The sequence below is a fragment of the Peromyscus maniculatus genome, chromosome 10 (assembly GCF_049852395.1).
Source record: "Peromyscus maniculatus bairdii isolate BWxNUB_F1_BW_parent chromosome 10, HU_Pman_BW_mat_3.1, whole genome shotgun sequence".
NCBI classification, from domain to species: Eukaryota; Metazoa; Chordata; class Mammalia; order Rodentia; family Cricetidae; genus Peromyscus; species Peromyscus maniculatus.
Genome location: NC_134861.1, coordinates 25,872,425 through 25,896,316, shown reverse-complemented (window position 1 = coordinate 25,896,316; position 23,892 = coordinate 25,872,425). Strand labels below are relative to the sequence as shown.

Genomic DNA, 23,892 nt, shown 5'->3' with positions numbered 1-23,892 from the left:
GGTTAGGAAAGTTTTCTTCTATGATTTTGTTGAATATATTTTCTGTGCCTTTGAGTTGGTATTCTTCTCCTTCTTCTATCCCTATTATTCTTAGGTTTGGTCTTTTCATGGTGTCCTAAATTTCCTGGACGTTTTGTGTTAGGACTTTTTTGTCTTTAGTGTTTTCTTTGACTGACGAATCTATTTTCTCTATCGTGTCTTCAGCATCAGAGATTCTCTGTTCCATCTCTTGCAATCGGTTGGTTATGCTTGTTTCTGTAGTTCCTGTTCCTTTAGTCAGGATTTCTATTTCCAGCATTCCCTCAGCATGTGTTTTCTTTATTGTCTCAAATTCATTTTTCAGATCTTGGAATGTTTCTTTCATCTGTTTAATTGCTTTTTCTTGGCTTGATTTGATTTCTTCCCATTTTTTTGTTCGTTTTTTCTTCCATTTCTTTTTTTTTTTTGGTTTTTCGAGACAGGGTTTCTCTGTGTAGCTTTGCGCCTTTCCTGGAGCTCACTTGGTAGCCCAGGCTGGCCTCGAACTCACAGAGATCCGCCTGGCTCTGCCTCCCGAGTGCTGGGATTAAAGGCGTGCGCCACCAACGCCCGGCCTTCTTCCATTTCTTTAAGGGAGTTTTTTATTTCCTCTTTAATGGAGTTTTTCATTTCCTCTTTAAGGGAAGTTTTTATTTCCTCTTTAAGGGAGTTTTTTATTTCCTCTTTAAGGAAAGTTTTTATTTCCTCTTTAAGGTAGTTTTTCATTTCCTCTTTAAGGAAAGTTTTTATTTCCTCATTGAGGGAATGTTTTATTTCTTCTTTAAGGGCCTCTATCATCTTCTTAAAGTCATTTTTAGGGTTGATTTCTTCTGTTTCTTCTGTCATGATATGTTTAGGTCTTGCAGGTGTAGAATCACTAGGTTCTGACGTTGCCATATAGGTCTTTATGTTGTTGCCTGTATTTTTGCACTGGCGTCTACTCATCTCTTCCTCTGTGCGGTGCAGGTGGTGTCTGTGTCTGAGAGTGCCTCTCTTGTTCTAATTTTTAGTCTTGGTTTAGTAGTGGTTCTTGGTTAAATTGGTGCTATTGGGCTATTTCTTCAGGGGCAGCTGATTTCGATCGGTGAATTATATACTTATGATTCTGGTGATCTGGTTTGGTGTCTGGGTAGCACCTTCTTCTGTGTTCCCAGGTCACATTTTGTTCATTTGTCAACTCCTCAGCTGATCTTGTTTCTTCAGACTTTAAACTGTAGGCATCTGAATCCTCTCCCAGATGGGTTTCAGCTGAGCAGGGTAGTCTCACCAACACCTCCAAGTTGTTGGGTTTCACAGGATCAGCAGCTGGGCCCTGGGTTGTCCTCAGAAGGAGTGTTCAGATTCGTTCTGGTTCTGACCCACGGAGATAGCTTCTTCCCCAGATGTTGGGGTTAGAGGCGTCCCTGTTCCAAGCTGTGTCTGCTTGTCTCCGTTCCTGGGCCTGTCTACCTCTGCGGTCCGCCGCCGGGCCTGTATGTCCCTGTCAGCTACCGCTGGGTCTGTCTCTCTCTGGGGGCCGCCACCGGGCCTGAATGTCTCTGCCGGCTGCCGCCGGGTCTGAATATTCCTGTCGGCTGCCGCCGCTGGGCCCATCTACCTCCACGGGCCGCCGCCACAGGCCTACCTGCGTCTGCTTGTCTCCACCGCCGGGCCTGTCTACCTCTGTGGGCTACCGCTGGGCCTGAATGACTTTGCCGGCTGCCGCCGGGCCTGAATGTCCCTGTCGGCCGCTGCCGCCGGGCCCGTTTCATGATCTGTTTTAACAAGTTTTTCTAAAACTTTTATCTTGGCACTCATATTAACAACTTTTTTAAAGATAACACAAAAATGACAAAACCAATATTATTTATAATTGACATTACATAAATCCCATCTAAATTAATTATCCTCTCATTTAATTGCTCCATTTTCAAACCATCCAGCATATTATTATACAGAGACCTAACTCCCTCCATTGTAATAGTGTTTCCCAATTTTTATTGTGGGAAAAAAAGCCTCTCTCTTTTAACTAATTCCACCCTTTAAGAATTCTCGATTGTCTCACCAAATCTGCCAACGATGATGACAAAGATGTGAAGCTGACTGCTTCTGCATAGAAGAGTAGAAGCCTTAGTGGATTTTTAAGGCAGCTACCTAGTGTGGCAGCAGCCTGAGGAGGGGGTCCAGGGAAAGCCCACAGTCCACCAGGAGAGGGAACCCACTGTCCAAAAAATGAAAAAGGAGATTGGGGGGGGGGAGAAACACATATGGTGGGAGCTGCCTAAAGGCAGAGCTGGCCGGTGGTGAGGGGCCAACTCTGGCAGCATATTGAATCCATGGGACGGGGGTGGGGTGGGGGAGGGGGGGTGGGAGTGGGGGGTGGGGTTGGGGGGGTTGTTGCAGAGAGGTTGCAACAAAAACTTAGCCAGTGGGCCAGTGACTCTGTGGCACGCAGCTCTGGCCTGTGCCAATGGCTTATTTGTGCCCCAAAGTTGGACAGCAGATGTAGCTCGAATTCTAATTGGTCTTAATAATAAAAACCCTGAGTCAGATATCAGGGTAAATGCTGAAAGATTAGAGAAATAAAGGGGCAGCTACTAGAGAGACTTCTTACCTTTACCCCACTGAAAGGGGTTGAGCTCTTGTCTCTGCCCTTCCTTATCACTTTCTCTCTCTGCCCAGCCATATCACTTCCTGTCTGTCTGTACAGACCTCCAGACCTCTATGGTTAATTAATGGCTAGCTCCACTTTCTGATCTTCAGGCAAGCTTTATTTGTTAGAGCACAAACAAAATATCACCACATAGGATCTTACTATTATTTCTGGCTGGCCTCAAACTCAGAGACCCACCCTGCCTCTGCCTCCTGAGTGCTAGGGTTAAAGGTGTGCACCATTATGTGTGGCTTTTTTCCTGTTTTTTTGAGAAAGGGTTTCTCTGTGAAACAGTCCTGGCTGTCCTAGAACTCACTCTGTAGACTAGGCTTGCCTTGAACTCACAGAGCTCCACCTGCCTCTGCCTGGGAAAAAGGTGTGCACCACCACTGCCTGGCTTATGCATGGCTTTTTTAATATTTATTTTTGTTTTATGTGTATGAGTGTTTTGTCTGCATGCATGCAAGTGTACCATGTTTGCCCAGGAATGCCTGGAGAAGGTGCCAAATCCCCCTGCCACCATGCAGATGCCGGCTGGGAACAGCTCAGGTCTTCTGTAAGGGCTGCAGATGCTGAGTCAGCTCTTCAGCACTAATGAGTCCCTTCTGTTATGTGCACATACTACATTTTCTTAACCTGTTCATCCATAGCTGAACACTTGAATAAATCATACAGGAATGCAGGAGCGAACCTGAGAGTGGAGACGCCTCTTTGATGTATTGCTTCATTTTCCTTGAGATGCGTACTCAGTAACAGGGTTTCTGGGGTTACGTGGTAGCTCTCTCTTCTTTCCGGGGGTGGATTTCACACACATAGCGTTCCCTAATGGCTGTACTGATTTACATTCCCACCCTCTTGACATCGCAACACAACTTTGTCATCTATCTGCAAAGCTGATGCTCAAAAACTTAGCAAGCCACTTACAAAAAACGGCAAAAAGTACTCCATGATTTTGTGTTGAGCAGCATCCATAGATGTTCTGAGCCCTTGTGTTCTAGGCTCCTTCCTTCGGTTTTTAGTGTCGCGGAGCAAACATGGGCTTCCTGTGTGTCAGGCGAGCACTCTACCAACTGATCTACATCCCCGGGGTCCTGAACCTTAGCTAGTGGAGGTTTACATTGAAAAGAATAAATTAATCACTCTCAAGGACCTTTTTTGTAAAAATACGCTCTAGAAAAGATGAAAGTGGGCTGTCTATGTTGCTGAATATCCGGAGTCCCAGCACTTGCAAGGTGGAGGCACAAGGAGCAGGATGTACCTAAAAGAGAAAAAGAAAAAGCTGGAGTTTGAAGTCATCAGCTATACAGGGAGTCGAGACTGTCCTGCCCCCCCCACCCCGAAGAACGAAAATATCAAAGTGCTGAAGAAAACAGTCCAAAGTGACATCGCATGTGTATCATTGTGTGTATCACAGAACTGCTATCACATGGGGCAACAGGAGACTTCCGGTCTCTTAAATCTCCGCTTACAAACGGGTTTATTGGTGGACACCGTTTTGAATCTTGCCAAAACCAAGGAGTGATAGTCAACATAAAGTCACCTTCTGAGCCGGGCGGTGGTGGCGCACGCCTTTAATCCCAGCACTCGGGAGGCAGAGGCAGGCGGATCTCTGTGAGTTCGAGGCCAGTCTGGACTACCAAGTGAGTCCCAGGAAAGGCGCAAAGCTACACAGAGAAACCCTGTCTCGAAAAACCAAAAAAAAAAAAAAAAAAAAAAAAAGTCACCTTCTGGCCTTTAATCCGCTTCCTTCAGTGGTCTAAGATTGACAGTCTTCCTGCTTAACACTGATGCCATTCTCCACAACATACCTGAGAAGTCACCGGTTTTCCAGTTCACAGTACGTTTCTAACTGCCAGTCAGCGCCCTATCAGACCGTATAATTTTTCTGTTTTACCTAGGCAGCTTAGACCAAAATGACTGCCACGGCCATAGCTGCTCCACTCTTTAATTCGAGCTCCCTTTATCTCCCACGTTTCCCTCTGGTGCCCTCTGCGCTGGTCATCTAAGCTCACGCGCTGAGGCTCTAGTTGCTAAGAGACAGGACGCTGAGAGAGAGGGTGGGGACGCTGCAATGCGACAGGCCTGGGAGGAAAAGCCTGCGGGGGCAGGGTTAGGAGCCGGCTAGGCAGAGGGGTGGGCTGCGCTCTGGACCGCACCCTCCCGCCCGCAGGAGCTCACCGCTCATTGGCTCTCCCGCTGCGTCGCTAGCCTGCGATTGGCCGGGCGGCTGGAGCTCCGCCCCTCGCCCCGCCCCCCGTGCGGGGCGGACAGCTAGCGGGCGCAGGCGGGTGCGGCCGCCTCAGCCGGGCTGGGGCGCTGTTGTGGGCGCGAGCGCGGGCGGTGCCGGCCGCTGCAGGTGACCCGGGCGCAGCGAGGGCCGCCGCGGCCCTGTGGAGGTGAGAGGGACGCTGCGAGGCCGGGGCACCCAGGCGGGAGCTGGGAGTGGGGCGAGGCCCGGGAGCACCGCTGCCCCGTCCCGGCGGGCGTGCGGGCCGTGCGGGGGGCCCCGGAAGCCCGCGGACGCCCGGGCGCAGCCCTCGGCCCCGTCCCGCCGCCGCCCGGCAGCCGGTCCCGCGCGCGCCCGGCCACGGAGCCCAGCCTCGGCCGCCGGACTGCGGCCCTCGTCGTCCCGCCTGGCTCCGGTCCGACGCCTTTGTCTGCCCCGTCTCCAGCCCGCGCCCCGTCTCGGCGCCCACGCCGCGGAATCCGGGCCCGGAGGACGCGCCGCGCAGGGAGCCTCGGACCCGGGGTCAGAAGGGCTGCTTACCCGGGTGGGGAGCGATGCTGCGTCCTTCCGAAGCAGCCAACCGCCTCGGTCCCCTGGACCAGGGTCAGGAAGTCTGTTCTCCTAGTTTGGGATGAGCCTGTGTTAACAGTCCTGCCAGAGGCCTTCCACCTGCCAGAGCCCCTTCCTCCCACTCCTGCCTCTGCCTAGGGGAAAAACCAGGAGCCCCGCTTTCGTTGAAACATGAAAAGCAGATTCTTGTCATGGACAAAGAAAGCGACTTAGATTGCCATGTTTGTGCAAGTGAATAAGCCAAAAGAAGGAAATAAGTTGTGTTCTTTAAAAGTGTTATGTGTTAAACAATAGAATTTTTAGTTTGGGGTAAAAAAAAAATCGTTATGCCTTAAACACTTTTAACACATGGTATTTTATCATGCATGAGAGGATAATTTTAAGCTTTAAATAATTTCTTTTGGTCATAATTTTTCATATGTTTATACCTTTTCCCAGAATGAGATGCATGTGCGAGCTGTTCTGAGAGACTATATGCTTTACTAAAGATTGCTCGTCAATGCTTTACCTTTCATACTTACATTCAGACCCTATAGGAAACTTTCTAATAGATTAATTTAGCTAGAATACAGAATAGTGTTTCCCTTGCTTGGAAAGATCACACCTGAATTATTAAACTTTAGACTGTTTTCCTGCTTTTTTTTTTTTTTTCAAGTGCTGGGCATCAAACCCAGGGCCTCACACATTAGGCAAGAACTCATCTATGTTCCTAGATCCTAAATGTCTACTAAGGTCTCAGCGAATTATAAACCAAATCATGTGCTAAGGAAAGGGATCCATATATTATTGTCCATGTAAGTAGAGAACAGTATTTTGTTCACTGCAAATTAAGATTGCCACATTGATTTTTGTACATTGTGGACACTTACATAGTCTCATAGATTGTGGGTCTTCTACTTGGAGTGGGTTCCAAAGGAGACATTAAGTTTCCTGAAGTTTTGTGACTGTTAACTCAGCAGATGTTTTGGCACTGTGCTTTGCTGGTCCTTCTTCTGAGGAATGAACGATAAAGGCCAGCCTAAGAGCTGGGTGTGTCAGTACACACCTGTATCCCTATGCTCTGGGGGCTGAGGCAGGAGGATCAAGAGGTAGAAGCTAGCCTGGGCTACAAAGCAGGACAAAAATGAAATTCTGTCCTGGGCAATTATTTCTAAGTGAGTCAACTAGTTCTTGAAAAATGTTTATGTCAATAATGGCCAAAGTAGAATAAGGATAAATAGTGATTGTGCTAAATTGTGGTGCACATTTGCATCCAGACTGTGCTGGGTGCTTTAATGGTATTATTTAATCTCACAGTAATTAAGGTTGTTGTTATTTTCCGTATAGCTGAAACAGTTGAAGCCCCAGGTTGCCCTGCAGACATGGTAAAGCAGGGTGAGTGTCCATAGCACACTTTATTCCTTTTGCTGCAGCATACTTTGTTTTATGGTTTGTTAATCTTTGTGAATCTGTTTAATCCAAAGATCTCAGAAATGCTAATACTACTGTTACAATCATTCAGTGCTCACACTGTACCAGTGACAGTTCCCATCTAGAGTGTCCTGGAAATGCAGACGCCACCTACGACTTCACCTTTGTTTTGCAGATGAGGAAATTGAGACACAGATGATTTGAACTAGGTAATATCTTACTGGTAGAACCAGGAGACACAGTTGGAGGGTTCCACTTCAGAATCTATACTCGTAACTACTACACTGTACAGATCCTTCAATAAGGTACATCTCTGAAGCTATGACTTTAGCGTGCTTAGTGTTTTTTTGTTTCTTTCATGTTTTAGATTTATTCATTTTTATTTTATGTGTGTTTGCTTGTGTGTTGATGTGTATCGTATACATGCCTAGTGCCCATGAAAGCCAGAAGAGGGCGTTGCAGCCCCTGCAACTGGAGTTATGGACAGTTGTAAGAAACCACTTGGGTGCTGGGAACCAAACCCAGGTCTTGCTCAATAACAGCAAGTACTCTTAACTGCAGAGCCATCTCTCAAGACCCTGTTGCTTTTTAATGTCTGTGCAAACACATAGACTTCTTTCTTATCTTGGCTAACATTTGACGTCCCATGGCAGTGTTTTATGTAAACTACTGCCTAGTTCTTGCTGCTGACTTGCCTCTCCATTTCCACTCTCAACAGTCCTAGGAAGTATATACTATCTTTATATATCATGTCTCATTTGTGAGGTGCTTTTACTATCTCCAGAGGACCTTCACAAAGTGATCCCTTTTGTTCTCTCTGCACTGTCAGTCATAAGGCTTTTCGTTAAATTTTAGTGCTGCAGTTCCACAAGTTTAGGTGACTTACATTGACTGGCGTGTGATGATGCCAGAACGCAAACCAGACCTTCAGGCTCTGGGCACACTGCTCTTGGTCTGTCAGTGATCTTTGCTCTACAATGTGCCATGTTTTTCTGCAGAGGAGCTTATGTTTTCAAGTGGTATTGCCAACCTAGAAACTAATGACTTTCAAACTATAAACATGACTAGCCATAAACCTTCACCATTGTTTCCTCCTAAAATTTTGTATTCCAACTTGAGCTGCACCACCTGACACATAATGGAGTGTTTGTAAATGCGTGGATAAAATAGTGTGTCTTAAATTGGCTGACATAAAGAGCTTCCTAAAACATTTTAACTTTGGATTGTAATTTCTGTTTCTTTTCTTTCTTTTTGTAATATCCTCAGCCCATCTCAGGAGCTTTTGCAGTTGGTTCATTGAAACATAATGGGCTTTATGATCTATTTGAATTCGTCCTTTCCCATCCTAAGCCAGCATCTCCAACTCAGTACCTCTCCTACCATACTTTTATAGAGAATGGAAAGAACCATCTTACTAGCTCTATGGCATTGTATAAATTACTTAGCTCCTTCAAACCTGTTTCCTTCATTGTAAAATTAGGAAGAACTCCTCTTTCATAGCCATTACAGGCTCCTCTGTCTCTCCAGGGTGTGACTCCATTTTGGCTCTTGGCCAAAATAATGTTACTATGATGCTTACATGATAATCAGTTTTTCTGCCAGGATCCACTGCCAAATCAATGAGGTCAGTTTCACATTGCTTCAGAATAGAAGGGCTGAAAAGAACTTTCCAAAGAGAAATTGTTTCAAAAAAATAACACTACTAAATAGTTAATGATACAGTTATAATAACCATAAGCACAATAACTGCTCTGCTAAGTTGCCAGGCTAAGTTTCATTTTGTTAAGTCTATACAAGTTCAGTATGAACAGCCATCATTATTTGTACCATGAACATTCACTCAGGGAAAAACAGGAGGGAAGTTATTTAGGAATAGAATGAAATTATAATCTTTTTAGCAAGCTACATGTTTCACCTTCTTCACAGTTTGCTTGAATAGTCAGTGTATAAACAGGCATGCTTAATGAATTTTTAGGAAAAGAAATTACACTCAGTGGGCATTTTATTTGGAAAAATGTTTTTTTTTTCTTTTTCTTTTTTTTTTTTGTTTTTTTTGTTTTTTTTTTTTTCAAGACAGGGTTTCTTTGTAGTTTTGCGCCTTCCCTGGAACTCACTTTGTAGACCAGGCTGGCCTCGAACTCACAGAGATCCGCCTGGCTCTGCCTCCCGAGTGCTGGGATTAAAGGCATGTGTGGCCACCGCCCGGTTGGAAAAATGTTTTAACATATAGCAAAAGCAGAAAGAATTTTGTAGTAAACACCTAAATGCCTGCTTATTGATTCTGTCTTTTTATTGCATATTTAATCCATCTGTCCATCCTTTTATGTGCTCATCTTTCAAGTCATAAAATCCTAAAGCTTTTATGTTTGAAGAGATTTTGGATGGATATTCTGTGTTTGTATTAGGTCAGTTTTATTTTTCTTTATATAGTGACAGGTAATTTTTAGGAATGGGCTGTCACTATAGTTTCCAGTGTTCTGGAAACATTTGAATTTCAGATGTAGGTAAAACTGTGTTTTCCCTATTTCTAGCTCCAAAAGATGAGTCGTGGGTATCCAGAAAACAATAATTTCCTGAATAATAACAACCAAATGGTATTGGATATGATCCTTTATCCATTAATTGGAATCCCTCAGACCATCAACTGGGAAACAGTGGCAAGGCTTGTGCCTGGATTAACACCCAAAGAGGTAAGTAACAATCCCCCAGATACCTCCTAAAAAACAAAAAGACAACAGCAACACTACAAACGGAATCCCCCAAAATGTGGGATTTAAAGAAACATCTAAGTGAAAAAAATTTTACAGTTTTTTTATTTATTTTTATATTTTTTATTTTGTATATGAGTGTTTTGTCTTCATGTATGTCTGTGCATCATATTTGCATAGTGCCCAAGGAGACCAGAAGAGGGCATCAGTTCCTCCAGAAATTGAGTCTCATCTTAGCCCTCTGGAGGCAGAGGCAGGTGAATCTCTGAGTTCAAGGCCAGCCTGGTCTACAGAGCAAGTTCCAGGACAGCCAGGGCTACACAGAGAAACCCTGTCTAAATAAATAAATAGTATTTTAACAATGCCCATCACCAAGGGAAAAAAGACAGAATAGAGAAGGAACTCAGCAGAGAGTTCATGCCGAGAGAAGGCAGATGATGTAAGAAAAAGGCTGTCCTCCTGCCTCTGCTTCCCGAGTGTACACCACCGCCAGCCGTGAGGAACATTCAAGTACCTCTTGGTATGAATTAAATTTTAAGGAGAAAAGTAAATGGGCTCTGAAATACTGATAACTTAGTCATCCTGATAACCTAGTTGATTATATTAATTTTATGCTCCGAATCAAACTTAAATTTAAGAATTCTTATAGGGAAAACATAGTCTTGTAATTCATTCATAAACACTAGTTTGAGAATCACAAACTCCAGTCTTTTGGTGCATTTTATTTTTGTTGTTGTTGTTTGTTTTTTGAGACAGGGTTTCTCTGTGTATCCCTGGCTGTCCTGGAACTCACCATGTAGACCATGTGGCCTCAGACCTGGAGATCCGCCTTTTTCTGCCTCCCGAGTGCTGGGATTAGAGCTGTGCCACCACCACCCAGCGGGTTTGTTTTTGTTTTTCATATGAAGTTTTTCAGCATAACCCAGACTAGACTATCTCTGTCTTAATCTCCAAAATGTTGGGATTTGAGTGTGCCACCATATATAAAACTCACTGTGTAGCCCATGCTGTCCTGGAACTCATAAAGATCCTCCTGCCTCGGCCCCGGAGCACAGGGATTACAGTATCTAGTAATTCCACTGATGGTCGGTCTCATTGTGACTGACTTGACTCCGGTGCTGAGTTTTCTTCCTTGAGTTTAGGACTTCTCATTAGTCTTACTGCCACTGAAGTAAAAATCATGGTAAAACGTTCCATCTTCTCAATCCTGAAACAAACAAACAATAAAAACTATTTGTATCAAAAATGGTTTTGTACATGAGATGAAGCAGAAAGAATTCAAATATAAGCTCGAAACTTCGCAAGAAAGGTCATGGCTATCATTTATCTCCTTTAAAAGTATGTATGGATATTAAGTCAAACCCAGCAGGTATGTGTCTTAAAATGTTATCTGTGTGTGTGGTTGACTATAAACAGGCCACAGGACCAGTCTTGAAATGCCCTCAGGAGGCTCTGCCATCAAATGGGTGACAGTGAAAACATTTCTTTCAAATGGAAGAGGGTAAGACAAGGACAGAACGCAAAAAACAAAAAAAGATTGGAACTTCCCTTCTTTCTTTGTAGCCCCCTCCACCCCCCCTCATCCCTGCCTTCTCTGTGGCCTCCACTGTGATGGGAGACCACCTTTACCATTAGGCCTGACCTCGTCTGAGATCATCTTATTTCCATCAATTTTGCTTCCTTCTGTGGCCTCCGTGGCAGCTTTGGCATCTTCTTCGTAGGTAGCGTGTTTCCCTAGGATGGTGAGGCCCTGGACCAATGCTTAGTACAACAACGACAGCCTGTGACAGGCTGTAGAAGAGATGGGGAAGAAAAGTAAAGTGGAGCGTGGCAAACGAGGTCCTCCTGGAGTTCCTTCTCTCCCATTGGAAGTTGGAACTAGATGTTATTAGGGCTAGGAATATTGGTTAGTGGTGCCGACTTTGGGTTCAATTCCTAATCCTAGGTTAAGGTGAAGTCTGTGGTCATACCACTCCGAACATGCCCAGTCTCATTTGATCTCCAGAGCTAAGCAATATCAGGCCTGGTTAATAGTTATATAATGAGAGAATTAGATATTATTCCTGGTGGAAACACAGTTAATACAAAAATAAAAGCCAAGTATTTTACTTGCTAATATTGTCAACTGAGATGCATATCAAAGGGAAATATGGGTAATAAAGATAATCTTTACTCTTTAAGAACATATAAACATGATTCTTTTGAGTTAAGTAGTTTTTATTTTATTTACTGCAATATTTTAGGTCTATAGATGTTTTGTCTGTATGTATGTGTGCACCATTTGCCTGGTGCTCTTGGAGGCCCCGGGACTGGAATTAAGAGATGATTGTGAGCTGCTGTGTGGGCATGGGAATTGAACCTGGGATCTTTGAAAGAACCAAGGGGCTGGAGAGATGGCTCCGAGGTTAAGAGCAGGGGTCTAGAGTTCAGAACCGGCAACCACATGGTGGCTCACAACCAAATGAGATCTGGTGCCCTCTTCTGGCCTGCAGGCACACATGCAGACAGAACACTGTATACATAATAAATAAATAAATCTTTAAAAAAAAAAAAAAAGAAAGGAAGGAAGGAAGAAAAGAAAGAGCCAATGCTCTTAATCACTGAGCTATCTCTCCAGCTCTGAGTTAACACATTTTAAAAAACAAATTCTACTCTGACTTTTAAAGGAGAAAAAAATTAAGTTGAAGAATTTTACATATTGAAATATAAAATTCTGCTGATGTTCCCCCAACAAATTAACACACACACACACACACACACACACACACACACACACACACACACACACACCACACACATACTCACTCTCTCTCTTTCTAGAAAAGTATCTTTGGGGACTGGAGAGAGGGCTTATGGGTAAGAGCACTTGCTGCTCTTGCAGAGGACCCAGGTTCTGTTATAGCACTCATACGGAAGCTCATAACCACCTGTAACTTCACTGCTGGGGGATCCAACACTCTCTCCTGGTTTCAGGGGGGTGGGGGGGGCACAAAAGACACTCACGTGATATACATACATACATGCTGGAAAAACAGTATACACATTAAATAAAATAAATAAATCTAAGATAATTTTAAAGCATCTTTAAATAGAAGACAAGAAAATATCTTTTTTGCTATTAATCTTTTTTTCTTTGCCTTATACATAGTTACATAACCTTAATGATTGAAGTTGATTATTCAGAACTATGAATAAATATATCTTCTCTCCTATGTTAGATCATTCAACAATATTTCATTAAAATTTATTGGCTGAAGATTATCATTCATGATTACTTAGTGGTTACTCTTATAATAATACTCAATGATAATATCATGTATTAAGATAGTAAGCTTGTATAAAACCATTATGTGCTTTTTAAACTTTTTTGGTTAGCACAGGAAGTACCATTCTGGCATTTTTATATCAAGTGATTTTTTTAATTTAGCCTCTGTTTTTACCATTTTATATCATTGCAGTGTGCAAAAAGGTTTGATGAGCTGAAGAGCAGCGGAAGCTCACCTGTTGACAACCAGTACAACCCCTTAATGGCGGCTGGGGAGGGTCCTGTGGAGTCTTTAGCCACTTACATTAAGTCTTCGCTTCTGGAAGCACAAGCAGATTTTCAAGAGACTCCAGTTGATCAAGATACAGTTTCTAAAGCAGGTAAGGTTGTAAAATAAAATGTAGTTCTGTCCTAATGGAAATTCTACAATTGTACATTCTAGTCAACCTTTCTTTCTTTGTTTAAAGGCTAGCTTAAATACTTGTGTAAAAATATGTTAGTATTTTTCTTTGTGAATGTTAAAAATTCTCATTGTCTTTTTCATTTTTCAAGAACCTTAACTGTAAATATGTAGGTTAAGTAATATTTCTAAAAAATGTTAATTGTATCAAAATGATTTCCTCTAGTTTGTCAACCTAGTTTTTTACATAGTGTTTATTTGCTGTAATTTTGTTTTTTGAAAAAGGGTGTCATGTAACCCAGGCTGGCCTTGAACTCAGTATGTAGCTGAGAAAGACCTTGAACTTTTGAGTTTCCTGCCTCCCATCTCCCAAATACTGAGAGATGGGGTGTATCACTGTACTGAGAGATAGACTGTATCACCACGCACAGCTTATGCAGTGTTGGGGATTAACCTCGATCATGCTAGATAAGCCTTTGACCAGCTGAACTGTATTCATAGTCTTCATTTACTTACTTTAAATGAATTTAACATGGACATCTTATAGCACATTTATATTTCATTTTCTCTCCTGTACTCATAGTTTATTTGTAGATATCCCACTTAAAAATAATAAATTTTTCTTCTCCCAGAACTAAATCAAAGCTGAGTTTTAAGTCCAGCTGTACTCTGACCTGTTTTTTACTTTTATTTTTTCATGTAGCCCAGGCTGGCTCAAACTCGTTATGTAGTTGAGGATAACCTTGAACACCTGATCTTCCCAAGTGCTAGGATAAAAGCACGTACAACCATACTTGGACACTTTTTTTTTTTTTTTTTTGGTTTTTAGAGACAGGGTTTCTCTGTGTAGTTTTGCGCCTTTCCTGGAACTCACTTTGTAGACCAGGCTGACCTCGAACTCACAGAGATCCACCTGGCTCTGCCTCCCGAGTGCTGGGATTAAAGGCGTGCACCACCACAGCCTGGTATACTTGGACACTTTTTAAAGTATTTATTAATTCATTTATTTTATTTGTTTGTTTTTGAAACAACATCTGTGTAGCCCTGCTGTCCAGAACTTACTGTTTAAACCAGACTAGTCTAGAACTCACTGAGATCCACTTACCACTGCCGAGCGGGGGGGGGGGGGGGGGGGGGGTCTTGCTCATCTCTTACATAATCTTTTTTTTACAGCCATTCTTTACTGGAGTTAACAGAGATTCAAGTGGCACAGTGACAAGGTTGGAGAGGTGTTTTCTGGAGTTACATTTGGAAGTCACTGGTTTAGAAGTCCTCAGAATGAGTTGCTTTCATTTCAGCCGCAGTCAGAATATTGAAATAGAAATGTACTTCAGGAAGAAGAGGCTGTGCTGTGCCTTTGAACACTTGGCTTAGTCTGGAATACCACATCCTTTGAGAATGTACACTGTCACATTAGCAGTGTGTGATTCACTTTTGTACTGCCTTTAAAATATTAATATTAAGAGGAGACATGCCCCTGACAAATACCATCTTTAACTGGCCTTGGAAACCATGTATTTACCTTGTTACCATTCCATAAGTAAAAACCCATTCTCCGCTAGAAATGCTAACCCACCCACCCCTTTTTTGTATGTGTCTGTTTCTGTATTTAAGGAAGACATAGTATAGCTTCCACAAGGAATTGTTCTTCAGAAAGTGAGAATTGTACTGCTCGTAATGCTGGCGAAAAGACTGAAGAATCTGAAGGGTAGGAGGCTGGCTGTTTGCTAGATAAGATTTAATATAAATATTATCTTTAACCGTAAAAGTATTGATTGGTGGTTATGTGTATTGGTTACCACACCTTAGGAATTTTATATTACATAGTTGCTGAAGCATTGGAATCAGATTCATCTGTGTTGAACAACAAAAAAATAACATAATACCTAAACATATTACTTGCTTGTGTTATTTATAAGTTATGGAGGTTTTTCATTCTTAAAAATTAATTTGCATATTTTTAAAAATTAGAAATAACATCTATTAACATAATTTGGAAAGTAAATTTCAATGCCCAAAGAAAACCTCTAAGTAATTAGTCCTTTAACTTTATTAATGATATTAGATATGTATTTTAGAACTGTTTAATATAGTTGCTTTACAAATATTTAAAAATCAGAATGTATTTCAGTATGCTTCAAGTTTTGATATTTTGTTTTGTTCTGTGTATTTTCTATACAATAAATTGCATGCATAGTAAATGTTTACTTTGTTTTGACAAATAGTATACCATATAACTATTATCTAATGAAAATGCAAAACATTTTTGTCATCTATAAAATTTTTTCCAGCACCTCTAATTTTGGTAGATTTATGGTAACAGTTTTATTAATATAAAGTTCACATACCACAGAATTCATCTACATGCTACCTTCCTTTTCTCCCTTCTCCCCTCTTTTCCTTGTATGGAGGATTGAGCCTGGGATAGTGCACATGCCAGGAACACACTCAGCCACTGAGCTGGTATCTGCAGCACTTTTAAAACTTATTTTGAGTCAGAGTCCAACCAGATTTCCCAGATAGCCCAGAACTTGAGCTTTCCCTGTCCACAAGCAAGAGTGTGCCATGGTGAGCATGTGCCACCTAAGTGAATTTGAAACCAAAGCACAGTTGGTAGGAATCAGTTCTCTCCTACTGCCATGTGGATCCCGAGAATTAAACTGAGGTCATCAGGCTTGGCAGCAAACACCCTTTCCACTGAGCCATCTTATTGGCCCCGTTTGATTTTGATAGAACACTGGTTATAATACTTCTTATGCCCCACCTATATATGAAACACTTACTTAGTATTGGAAATTTGTAAAACTGAACTAAGCACAAAGTAGTTCACATTTTTAGTACACTATTCTTCCTATTTATTACCTTTTTGTAATGGCATGAAGACAGTGCATCATACTGTTTTGGGGTTTTGGTTTTTTGTTTGTTTGTTTGTTTGTTTTTAGGGATTCTGTTTGTGTATGTGAACGTGCATGTGTGGAAGCCAGAAGATTCTCTCTGTCCTAGAACTTTCCAGATAGGCTAGGCTGGATGTGGCCCAGTCCTAAGGATCTGCCTGCCTTGGTCTCCCCAGCACACTGTGCTTTTTAAAATGGATTCTAGGAATTCAGCTCCATCTACTTTACCAGCTGAGCTATAGCCCTGCCCCTGCTTTTTCTTTTTTATTTGACGTTTGCATTTTTGAGACAGGGCCTCAGTCTATGGCCCAGGATGGCCTGGTATTTACTATGTAGTACAGACTGGCCTCCAACTGATGATAATCCCTACTGCTTCAATTCTCATGCCCTAGGAATATACACCTGAGCTGCCATACCTAGCAAAATACATCACCTTCAAAGAAGGTAAATTCAAGGAGTATGTAGTTTTTGAAGCAAACTTTCAGATGTATTATCTAAATTTACTAAATTATTTTATGTAAATAAGCACATAGTCTTAAGAATTCTTGTCACCGTACTCATTAATACATATTTCATGAATGTCTGGACCCAAACATTGTTGATGCTCAAGTAAGTGATACTGGTTTTTAATTTGATTGTTCAAGGAATCATTTTAGATATTTTTCCTTTTTCAAAAGTGTACAGATGTTAGTCATTACACAAGAATCAAAGACTATTATTTAATTGTTTGGGAATTGAAACTTGAACAATAAAATTGAAGCCATGTTAAAGTATTAGTTCTTTAATAACAATATTTTATTTCTTTATTAAGTGAATAGCTTACTAAAATTAATCATAATCTTAGGTACAATCAGATAGACAAGAAACAAGAAATTCTGAACACCAAACCCTATAAAGCAGATTTTTGTGGTCCAAATCTTCAGAACCATCTTGTTCTCTTACTGCTACTAAATGTCAGTATTCTGCCTCCTCTTCTCACTCTAATAATCTCATTTATGTGTAACGCTTTTTATGAAGGCCAAACATGGTGATCCACGTATGTGATGAAGCAAAAAACTTGAAAGAAGATTTTATTTGCCCACGAGATCTTTTGATATCAGAAATGAAGTACTTTGCTGAATACTTATCTATGGATGCCCAGCGCTGGGAAGAGGTGGACATTTCAGTTCATTGTGATGTTCACATTTTCAACTGGTTGATAAAATATGTTAAAAGGAACATTAAGGAGAATAAAGATTGTGAGATTCCCACTTTAGGTAAAAAAAATCAATCTGTTGCTTATTTTGTGATGAAATTTGTGTATCACGTGGTAGTTGTTTCAGGTCCAAACTGAGATGTAGAAGTTTATCTAAATATTAGTATCTATGCTCATATTACAGAAACTGATACTTTATCTGTCCTAGAAAGAGTTCTGGAGACTCTTTAAAAGGCCTGCAAGGAGAACCAAGTTTAAATGACAGTACTGAGATGTTACTCACTTTTTCTACATGTCAAGGTTTGTTCAGAATGTGAACATTCTGCACAAGGCAATGGTGTGCAAGATTGTTGAACTTTATATCCCAAATCATAGCAGACACAGCAAACTGTACCATTGTTTTCTCCAGTACCATGCACTCATCGTTAAAAAGGAAAGGAGAAAAAATAGGTTCACTTGTTCTTGATGAAACAGTAACTCTCAGGTATACATCCTTTTCTGGATTCTGATGATAGTCCTCAGCACTTGGGGTGCACACCAGTGTACTGTCTGGAGGGAAGGCATTTATACGGCCGAGTTAGGAGCTACCTGGGCTGACTGCAAAGTAGAAAAACATGTTTACTTGAGAAAACAACTTACAGAAGTTAGGATTATTCACACAGGTGCTTGACACATTTTTCTCTTTGTAAATGAGCTAATCACATAAAGGAAAATAGCTGATAGTATGTGTTATTGGTGATTAAAACCAAGTTCTAAGTGAGAAAATTTCCCTGCTCCAATGTGACTTAGCTTCTCCATACACAAAAACTTTTCTTTTGAAATTCTATTGGTCTTACTAACAAATCTGACTTTTAAAAATACCTCTTCACAATGGAGTGTCTGAATATTTAGAACATGCATAACTCAGTGAGCAAGATTTTTCCAAATGAGCATTGTGCAATGTCTAAAAAAAATTCTGTAATGGGTTAATGATGCACTCACACTGTAAGATGAGTCATTGAACAAAGTAGAGGTTTATTGATATGATTTCAGATTCTGTTCCACTCAACCTTCAAGAAAATATATTTTAGCTTAACAAAAGCAGCCTACCCACAAACGCAGCCGCTGATGTGAAGCCAGGCATGGTGGCTCATGCTTGTAATTCCAGCACTTTGGGACGCTGAGGCAAGAGTATTGCTATGAGTTGAAGACCAGCCTGGGCTCCAGAGTGAGATCCTGTCTCAGAAAGAAGAAAGAAACAGATATGAGCATTCTACAGTCAGTTAAGTTAGACATTGAAGAGATTTACGGAAAATGTCAACCAGTGCCACTCATTAATTTTTTTCATTTGAGGATATTTTTCACAAAAATATGTTTACATGTGATAGGATTATTGTATTTTAAAGCTGGCTTATAAAAGTTTCTCTGCTTATGTTATTTCTAATATGGTAAATACTGACATATGACCCACATAAACAAAATCTGTTTAGGATTCTCAATTTTTAAGATTGTAAAGGAGGCCTGATACTGGAAATTTTAGAACCAGTGTTCTTAATGATAATAAGATAACTGTTAAGGAACATGTATGTATGAAAATGTCATAGTGAAACCCATTATTTTAATGTTAAAATATTTGAAAAAAATAACTAATAGGTAATCTTTCAATTGGCATAGATTTATATAAGAAATAATAAAATCTATGTACTAGAACAGCAATGTCAGAATATTTTCAAACACACAGTAGAGGCTGGGAGCATGGCCCAGTGGTAGTTTGCTCACCCAGTATTCATGAGGACTTAAATTCAATCCTAGGCACTGCGAGCAAACAAAAACTCCTGTTACTATGCTTACAGTATTAAAAAGATTTCTGAAGTTTAAAATTTGTTATAGTGGCCAAACAAATGGGAAAGATTTCTAAATAAAAATGTTTTAAATAAAAATGCCCTTTCTAAGGTTGTTGAATCAAAATTTTCAGCCAGGGCTGGAGAGATGGCTCAGTGATTAAGAGTGTGGTCTGCTCTTCCAGAGGACTAGGTTGGATTCCTAGCACTCGCATAGCGCCTCACAACTGCCTGGAACTCCAGCTTTAGGAGGTCCTGTGCCCTCTTCTGGCCTCCTCAGGCTCTGCATGCACATGGTGCAGACATGCATGCAGGCAAACACCATGGACAGAAAATAAACCTTTAAAAAAATGTAAAGGTCTTTTTAAAAATTCGAGGCAGAGACCAGATTTTAGATTATCTAATTGTGAATATATGTGTACATATATATTCATATATGTGTATGTATACACACACACACACACCCCTCTTTTGTGGTCAGTAGTAGCCTGTTGTGAGAACATTGGAGAGTTTAAAAATATATAGATAATGGGGTTTGTTTACTGTAGCATAGTCACATGCGTTTAGTAAGAGTGAAAGACATAGAGGGAGACTGCTTATTCTGTTTATCTTTGGCTTCGCACTGCTATAAATATCAGCTTTTTTAGAAGCAGCCCTTATCCCAACCAAGAGAAGGATGAGAATGCTTAATTAAATCTCATAATTAAGCCACTGGTTCTTAATTGGATGGTGTATCCTCAGGTACAATTTCTCAAGAAACTTTTCCACCAGCTTGAGAACCTTGAATTAGAACTGTTATTTGGAAAGACTGGAGTTACTTACCCATTGCTTAGTCCAAGAAGGGTTTCTACTACAAGACTTTAGAATGATTATTACCAGAGTGGTGGGAAATGGCAGGGTTTATTCTTCTCAAATATGTTTTATAGAGATGACAGATTTACTAAAATGGTAGTGTGAGGCAGCACCCTTTTCCCTGTCTCTGCCTGGAGACCCACTTAGTGTGGCAGTCGTGTGTAACTTTAACAGGTCAGTGTTACATTTCAGAATCTTTAAATATATTTGTCAGCACTGAATGCCCTTCTGAAATAACTTCCCTAATTAATGCCCTCATTAATCATTGTTTAACTTTTCTCACTGACTTTTGCATGTCATTATCTTTAGCTAGTCTTTGTTCTTAACAAGAATCTAATTCAAAGACAGTTTACCGTGTTTCTCTATACTCTATGATTTAACATTAAATTTTCTCTCTTGTTTATCCAAGCTAAGTGATATGAGTAAGGGTATATCAATTTTTTATTAAAGTAACATCCTCTTTTAAGATGAAAAGAGAAAATTGAGTTAAAAATCAAAAGGAAATTTCATTTTTTTCTTTTTATTAGAGCCAGGAAATGTCATTTCAATTCTTATTTCTTCAGAGTTCTTGAAGATGGATTCATTAGTAAGTATTCATTTTAAAAATCTAAGCCTCTTTATTGACATAATGCTTTCCCCCTTTTGAATTATAGAAAGCAAAATAGTTCAAGAGTGTAATTGTAACAATACTTTGTTCTGTTGAGAAGGGGCTAAGACTATCATTTGTATATTATGTCTGTAATTGGAGCAACCACTGTAGAATTTGAGACTAAATAGGATAAACTTTATTCCAAAAGATTTTTGTTCTATCACTGACAAAAGGAAAATTAATTAGAATATATTCTGTTTTACTATTTAAATAATTTCTTTAGGCCTGTTTTATTCTATGTGTCTCTCACTTATAGTTCAATGAACAGAAATCAAATATCCAGCTACTAAACAGTGTAGTTTTGTGTTTACATCATAGTTCATATCTTTTGCTTAAGAACAGCTGATCAAATGCAAAACAATGTATATACACATCTATTTCAAGCTATAATATTAAATATATTTATTTTTTATTTATTTAATAAATATTAGGGACCATCCTGGGATGCAGACTCAAGCTTGATCTCACAAAATAAAGTGAAAAATCTTTATAATTCAGATGGTTTTGTATGTTTCCATGGTACCTGTTATTTTGTAGCTATTATTTAAATAAATATTTGGGTTCACTCCTGATAAAACTGTGTAGAGAAGAGCATTACTTTGCTGTGTGCAGATGGACTCGTTGGTTTGTGTGCAGTGTACTCAGTGCTGTAGTCTGTGTGTCCCTCAGCCAGCTGGTTCTCTTGGCTTCAAGCAAGGACTATGGGGGAAAAAAATCAGAGTCCTTAAGCTTTGAGTTTTGAAACTTAAGACCTAAAAGATTACTTTTTACTTTTATACATCAGAACAGTTTTTGGAAAATTATGAGACTACCCTCTCTTTCCTCTTATACTAAGTACATCCAGGTCAGGTTAGAAAGAGCAAATAAAACAGCACTGAGAAAATCCTTAAATGACTGAAGTTTTGTTTCTCTTCCCTAGAGGAGTGGAGGTAACTTAATAACTAAGTTTAACCATGAGCAGTCATTTGAATATGCACTGTAGTGTATGGATTAAGATTTATACCTGCTACAGCCATTTGAGAAACATTATTTTAAATAAAAGGGATTGGAAATAATTTAGCTATGTGTATTTATAAATTTTGCCTATTTAACAGTGTAGATCCACACAATTGGCAAAACCAGTTACTGGTGATATACATATTTGGGACTTTTCATGAATTTTATGTTTGAAATTACTCTGACAATATCATTTGAGTTACTATTTTCAATATTAATTTTCTTTTCTGTGTTTTTCAGGTTGAACAGTGTATTCAGTATTGCCACAGAAATATGAATGCCATAGTAGCTGCTCCATGCAACATGAACTGTATCAATGCAAACCTCCTTACACGCATAGCTGATCTGTTTACACACAACGAAATTGATGACCTAAAAGACAAAAAAGATAAGTTTAGGAGGTAACTCTTTAAACTTGAATTTAAACCTACTAAGTTCTGTTAAGTGTATTTCTATTTAATTTTAGTGACATTCTATTTTAAAATCTTTATAAACTATATCCCCACTTTACTTTAAATAAAAAGCCAATAGCTTATGATAAATTTTAATGATTTAAAATTTTTACTACATTTAATTTTATTTTGTGTGTGTATGTGCATGTGGGTGCCACAGCACATGTGAAGGTCAGAGGACCACTTCCCAGAAGCAGTTTTCTCCTTCCACAATATGGATTCTGGGGATCAAACTCAGGTACTCAGGGTTGGTGGCAGATACCCTTATCTGCTGAAGCATCTTGCTAGCTCCTAGGAATCATTTTGTAATATGAACATATGAGCATATGGTGGTAATGAACTATGTTACGATTTAGGCTTCATTTTAAGGGGCCAAGTGGTGATATGAGACCAGCAATATCTTGCAGGTGCTGTTGAGGTCAGACCAGGGAGAATAGACCCTGTTCTGGGTTTGGACAGAGGCAGAATTTTTAAGATCTGTTTTTAAGAGATTGGGTTGCTGTGTGGAGCAATCTCCTGTGTGAAGAGTCTAAGAAACAAGGAGACATGTTAAGAGGCTAGGGTGGTAGCTTGGTGGGAAACTTACGGGTTTGGATTAGGACAGATGTGGTGGAGCTGCCGATAAGTTTAATGTATTTAATTTAAAAGATTTGACAGATTTGTGAAGGGGATAATGTGGGAAGAAAAGAGAGGACCCAGGATGACTACTAAGTTCTCAGCTTGAGCATTTAAATGGATAAAAATGCCTTTACTGCGGAAGGGAAAGATTGGGAGGAGGAGAGGGTGAGGTAAAGCAAGAGGCAGCTTAGGTCTTACAGAACTCGTGTACTTCTAGGGTATCTGGGTGGATGGTAGGTGACTAGTTGGGTATGCTCCTCTAGAGTGTAGGTCAGAGGTCAGAGTTCGTGAGAGATAAGAATAGATAGAACAGCGAGCCTGGGTGGGATTCCGAGCAAAAGGCCAAGTAGTGTGTTGTCACATTCAGGAAGTCTTTGCCTCCCTACAGTAATGTTAACATCTCTGTTCTTTCTATTCTTCGCTCTGAATTGATTGTTTTGTATAGTATGAAGTAGGAATCAAGGTTCATTTTTCAAATACTTGTAGTTGATGTAGCATCATATTTAAAAGATCTTTCTAGAGCCAGCAGTGATACATGCCTTTAATCCCAGCACTCGGGCTGAAGCAGCAGGATTGTCCTGAGTTTTAGGCTTGCCTGAGCTACATTGTAAAAATCAAGGCCAGCCTGGACTGCATAGTGAGACCCTGCAGCAAAGACAAAAACAAAACAAAACAAAACAAAACAAACAAACAAACAAAAAACAGAACAATCAGTAAAGAAAAAAATGAACCGGGTAGTGGTGGCGCACGCCTTTAATCCCAGCACTCAGGAGGCAGAGCCAGGCGGATCTCTGTGAGTTCGAGGCCAGCCTGGGCTACCAAGTGAGCTCCAGGAAAGGCGCACTGCTCTTATATAGAGGAAGACAGAAATGGGACCCACTGGATTCAGAAAGTTTTCCAGATGTTTGCTCTGAAAGATTGATCAGAAAAAGAAAGAAGAACAGAAATTCATTATGATAAGTGGGCTCAAGAGAGGATATTTTTAAGGCGGTACTAGGGTTTTTGATGTGCTGATCAGAATGATCCTTTAAAATCAGGATGATTCATTAAAAGAAAGAGAAATTGATAACAAAGAGGATTATCCAAGAATTCAGCCCTTAAGGAGAACAGCGTATAACAAAATTACCTGAAAACAAAATACCCGAAAATGGGGATGGAATCCAAACTCCGTCCGTGGCCTTTAAGA

At 40.4% G+C, this 23,892-nt stretch overlaps 1 protein-coding gene and 1 long non-coding RNA gene across 19 annotated transcripts in view; one reads left to right on the top strand and one right to left on the bottom strand.

Annotated features, from left to right (window-relative positions):
* Positions 1–430: 430 nt before the first annotated feature.
* Positions 431–4,740, bottom strand: LOC143267578 (uncharacterized). 2 transcript variants are annotated; one of them, XR_013042852.1, is made up of 2 exons: positions 4,375–4,740; positions 431–3,908 (listed from the first exon to the last, which is right to left on the bottom strand). It is a non-coding gene; the product is annotated as an uncharacterized LOC143267578 (long non-coding RNA). The 2 variants fall into 2 exon arrangements; XR_013042851.1 differs by having other exon boundaries at positions 4,459–4,740.
* Positions 4,741–4,912: 172 nt separating this feature from the next.
* The window catches only part of Sanbr (SANT and BTB domain regulator of CSR), a 61,575-nt gene continuing 42,595 nt past the window's right edge, over positions 4,913–23,892 (top strand). For 5 of the 17 annotated variants that reach the window (XR_013043106.1, XR_013043107.1, XM_076547076.1 and 2 more), the window contains exons 1-8: positions 4,913–5,046; positions 7,033–7,162; positions 9,389–9,547; positions 13,024–13,210; positions 14,845–14,938; positions 17,142–17,380; positions 20,519–20,577; positions 21,877–22,037. Coding sequence is in view for 15 of the 17 variants with exons in the window: in XM_076547076.1 (XP_076403191.1) it covers positions 9,398–9,547; positions 13,024–13,210; positions 14,845–14,938; positions 17,142–17,380; positions 20,519–20,577; positions 21,877–22,037 (890 nt within the window). In the remaining 2 variants the exon portion in view is untranslated. Of the gene's footprint in view, positions 5,047–5,216; positions 5,400–5,434; positions 6,822–7,032; positions 7,163–9,388; positions 9,548–13,023; positions 13,211–14,844; positions 14,939–16,516; positions 16,569–17,141; positions 17,381–20,518; positions 20,578–21,876; positions 22,038–23,892 lie in introns of those variants that run through there. The other 12 variants (XM_076547080.1, XM_076547079.1, XM_076547077.1 and 9 more) reach the window with 11 other exon arrangements.